Raw genomic sequence first — 3,740 nt, 5'->3', positions numbered from 1 at the left:
TTTTTTTTTTTTTTTTTTTTTTTTTTTTTTTTTTTTTTTTTTTTTTTTTTTTCTGGTTTCACACTTGTTGACTCCTTCCTTCACTGGCAAAGAAGAAAAAAAACAACTCTCGGAAGAGTCTTCTTCTTTGGGAAGAGTGTAAGTAAGCTAATGCATTACTAATTCTTTTCCCGATTTGACGAGTAGATCGGTTCTTCAATTTTCGTGAGGTTTCCGTTCACGATTTCTCTTTACTTTTCATGTGGATTTCGTGGAAGTGCTAAAAGTAATTCTCATTTATTTTTTTCCTTCTTCTTCTTCTTCTTCTTCTTCTCTTTGGCCGTTTCACTACTACAATTTCGTTTTTGTATCCTTCGATCCGTTTTGATTTCGTTTCCAGTTGCTATGTTTTAGGGATTTCGGTATTGAACTGAGAGATTTGATTGTTGAATGTGAATGTGAACTATCTGCGTTTTGATGATTTCTTCTCAACTTCTTAGGTTTAAAGGTAAGAAGGAGCGATGTTCAAGGAAGCTGTCTTAAGAAGCTTAGGAGAGGTTTGTACTATTTTGTTTCTTCTCAATTCTACAGTTTCTATGTTGTTTTTTTTTTTTGATTTTGCTGTTAACTATTACTTGTTTTGATTTGAGATGGTTATAGGATGTTGTTGGTTCGAGGTGGACGATTGGTAATCGGAAACTGGATGCTAAGTCTGCTGCCAATACCAATTCTGGTTATGCTTTTGCAACTAAACCCGCTAGAGGTAATAATAACAACTATGGTGGATCAAGTTCAGATGAAGAGACATTCGAGAGTCAACACTCACCTCAACGTTCTCCTCAAGATTATAAAATTCATGTTGGTTATAATAATAATATGGCAGCTCAAAATGGACTTGGACGTAATGGTGCGAAGGTCTTTGGTGCTGATGAGTTATCAGACTCAGCTACAAGCACTGAAGTTTCATATGTACTTGCTTTTTTCCCCTCCCTTCTCTTTTGTTTTCTTTTAAAACCTTACTGTTTTGTTCTCTGATTTGATTATAACTTTTACAGGAAGCAGAAGCTTGTGGTGTGCGGAACAATGTATCTTCCCATAATGAATGTGAAAGAAGAAGTGTTGAGGCTGGAACTTCAGGAAGGACCCAGAACGGGACAATCACTTCAACCGGTTCATTGCCTCGTTTCCCCACCTTTCATGCCAGGTTTAGTTTCTTATCTGATTTATATATTTTCTTGTCTTGTTTCTTTTCTCCCTCTGTCATTTCCTTCATTTTTTGTGTGGTTTGTATGCAGTGAGCAAGGTCCATGGTCTGCCATGATTGCCTATGAAGCCTGTGTGCGGCTATGTCTTCATTCATGGTCAACAGATGGTGTCAGCGAAGCTTCTTACTTCCTGAACAATGAATGCAAGACAATGAGGAATGCATTTAGTTTGCAGAGGTTTTTTCTTCAATCTGAAGAAGAGTTACTGGGAAAGGGACCTTCTGAGTTGGTTACCGAGACATCTGCTCCAAAATCTAAGAAGACTATTGGAAAAATTAGACTCCAAGGTAATAGACATTTGTATCTTCTTTTCCTCACACTGCATTTGACCACTTGTAGAAATTTCAGTTGTGCTTACAAGAGTATGGTTTGTACAGTTCGTAGAATCAAAATGGGATTAGATCCGCCACCTGGCTGTAACATTGCAACACTAACGCTCTCCAAGGAAAAGCTCGATGTTGTTCGTCACCATATTGAGGAACTGAATTCGACTTTATCTTCTGGCTGGAAAGCAGCGAAGAAAGTTCATGTCACTCCCCAAGTTCCTCTTAATGGTTCAGTTTCGCGTCAAAGTTTGGCTTACCTACAGGCTGCTGCTCGCTACCTTAAGCAGGTTTCAAAGGCCGTTAAAAACGAAATTGTTACATCTCACACTGGACCGCAAACTTATGAAGCAGTACAAGGTATTGCATCATACTTTGGACATAACTCATTGGTCTTATACTGGTCATCAATATCTGATTCTTTCTGTTTTCAGAAACATATTCATGTTCATTGAGGTTAAAGAGCTCTGCTGAAGAGGATCAAATTAAGACGCAACCTGGATCTGGCGAGACGTTCATTTTGTATGTGCCCTTGTTTACTCCCGTGATCTTTTTACTGATCATTCTTTCTACTTCTTTTAGGTGATCTTAATATTCTTTTGTTTTCTTGTAGCTTACCAGATAGTCTTGGTGATGATTTGATTACTGAAGTTCGAGATTCGAAGGGGCAACTTCTTGGCCGTGTCGTTGCTCAGCTAGCAGCTATAGCTGATGATCCGGTAAGATTCTCTTGCTGTGTCTCACATGCATTATGTTTTCATATTACTGATTCCGTTAAGACAATGAAGCTGAAGATCTTATAATTCTTCTTTTCTTTCTGAAGCAGAGTGACAAACTGCGATGGTTGCCAATATATCATGAACCGGAGCATGAACTAATAGGGAGAATCCAACTTCAGTTTAGTTACTCAAGTAGTTTAGATGAAAAAACCAAGTGTGGGTTAGTGGCAGAAACTTCAGCGTATGATCTTGTCCTAGAGGTGGCTATGAAAGAGGAACGATTTCAGCGAAGAAATTTATTGTTTAAGGGACCGTGGCATTGGATGATTACTCGATTTGCATCCTATTACGGCGTTTCAGATGCATACACTAGATTAAGGTAATCCTTGAGTGACTAAGAATGGTGTGTCTTAAAATTCATTTTGTGGTTATTAAGCAATGTTTTGTGAGAACTTGCAGATATCTTTCTTATGTCATGGATGTCGCATCGCCTACCAAGGATTGTCTTGATCTGATTTATGATTTTCTACTCCCTATTATAATGAAAAGCAACTACAAGGCTGTATTGAGTCATCAAGAGGTGGGTTAGCTAAGCTTTGATTATTAAATTGTTTCTTCAGTCAGTATTCAAGTAGCTTACTTCAACTTTTGATCCTTTTGGTCAGAATCGATTACTTGGGGAAATTGACGAACAAATTCAACAGATTCTCGCTTCAGCATTTGAGAATTATAAATCACTTGATGAACTGTCTTTCTCCGGGATGAAAGATGTTTTTGAGTCTGCTACGGGGACTCCAGCACCTGCTATAGAGTCAGCTGTCAAGCTCTATGGTCTTCGCAATGATGTATTAACCCCCGAGGCACAGTTGAAACTCTGCAGATATTTTCAGGTAATAATCAAACTTTTTATCTGTTTCAGAACTATGTTTTCTTAAGTTGTATATGTGATTCATCACCTACGGACACCACTTCAGGCTGCTTCAAAGAAGAGGTCAAGAAGACATTTATTGGAAACAAATGATTTACTTAACAACCGTAGTGAAGGTGCACCAGTTGATCCCATGGCGCTTCCAGCTTCTTATCAAAAGATGAGGTCTCTGATCTTGAGCCTTAAAAATGAAATATCCACTGATATAGCGATCCATGACTGCAACGTGCTCCCAAGGTTTGTTTTAAACTAAGTCAAAGATATGCAGCATATATGTTAACATACCGGTTTGCTTCTCATTTTATCTTTCTAATGATTTCTCTCTGTTAACTTTTGAACAGCTTTATAGACCTTCCAAATCATTCAGCGGCAATATATAGTGTTGATCTCTGCAATAGGCTCCGGGAATTTCTTCTTGTATGGCCTCCTCCTGGACCATCACCTGCGGTTGTTGACCTAGTTATAACAACCGCAGACTTTCAGAGAGATATCTCTAGCTGGAACATAAAGTAAGTTCACTAACTAA

General features: G+C 38.3%; 1 protein-coding gene across 3 annotated transcripts in view; it reads left to right on the top strand.

Moving 5' to 3' along the window:
* LOC104743712 overlaps positions 18-3,740 on the top strand; it is a 7,312-nt gene continuing 3,589 nt past the window's right edge. Inside the window, exons 1-14 of one of the 3 annotated variants that reach the window (XM_010464773.2) lie at positions 18-138; positions 480-536; positions 640-742; positions 863-948; positions 1,035-1,183; positions 1,275-1,531; positions 1,622-1,927; positions 2,002-2,089; positions 2,181-2,286; positions 2,391-2,665; positions 2,746-2,866; positions 2,952-3,176; positions 3,261-3,451; positions 3,556-3,723. In XM_010464773.2, the coding sequence (XP_010463075.1) occupies positions 501-536; positions 640-742; positions 863-948; positions 1,035-1,183; positions 1,275-1,531; positions 1,622-1,927; positions 2,002-2,089; positions 2,181-2,286; positions 2,391-2,665; positions 2,746-2,866; positions 2,952-3,176; positions 3,261-3,451; positions 3,556-3,723 (2,111 nt within the window). In that variant the 5' untranslated portion in view covers positions 18-138; positions 480-500. Of the gene's footprint in view, positions 139-479; positions 537-639; positions 949-1,034; positions 1,184-1,274; positions 1,532-1,621; positions 1,928-2,001; positions 2,090-2,180; positions 2,287-2,390; positions 2,666-2,745; positions 2,867-2,951; positions 3,177-3,260; positions 3,452-3,555; positions 3,724-3,740 lie in introns of all 3 variants that reach the window. The other 2 variants (XM_010464778.2, XM_010464767.2) reach the window with 2 other exon arrangements.

Source organism: Camelina sativa, chromosome 2 (assembly GCF_000633955.1).
Source record: "Camelina sativa cultivar DH55 chromosome 2, Cs, whole genome shotgun sequence".
Taxonomy (NCBI): Eukaryota; Viridiplantae; Streptophyta; class Magnoliopsida; order Brassicales; family Brassicaceae; genus Camelina; species Camelina sativa.
Note: the sequence above shows the minus strand (reverse complement) of the source record. Positions and strands in the feature narration are given on the sequence as shown.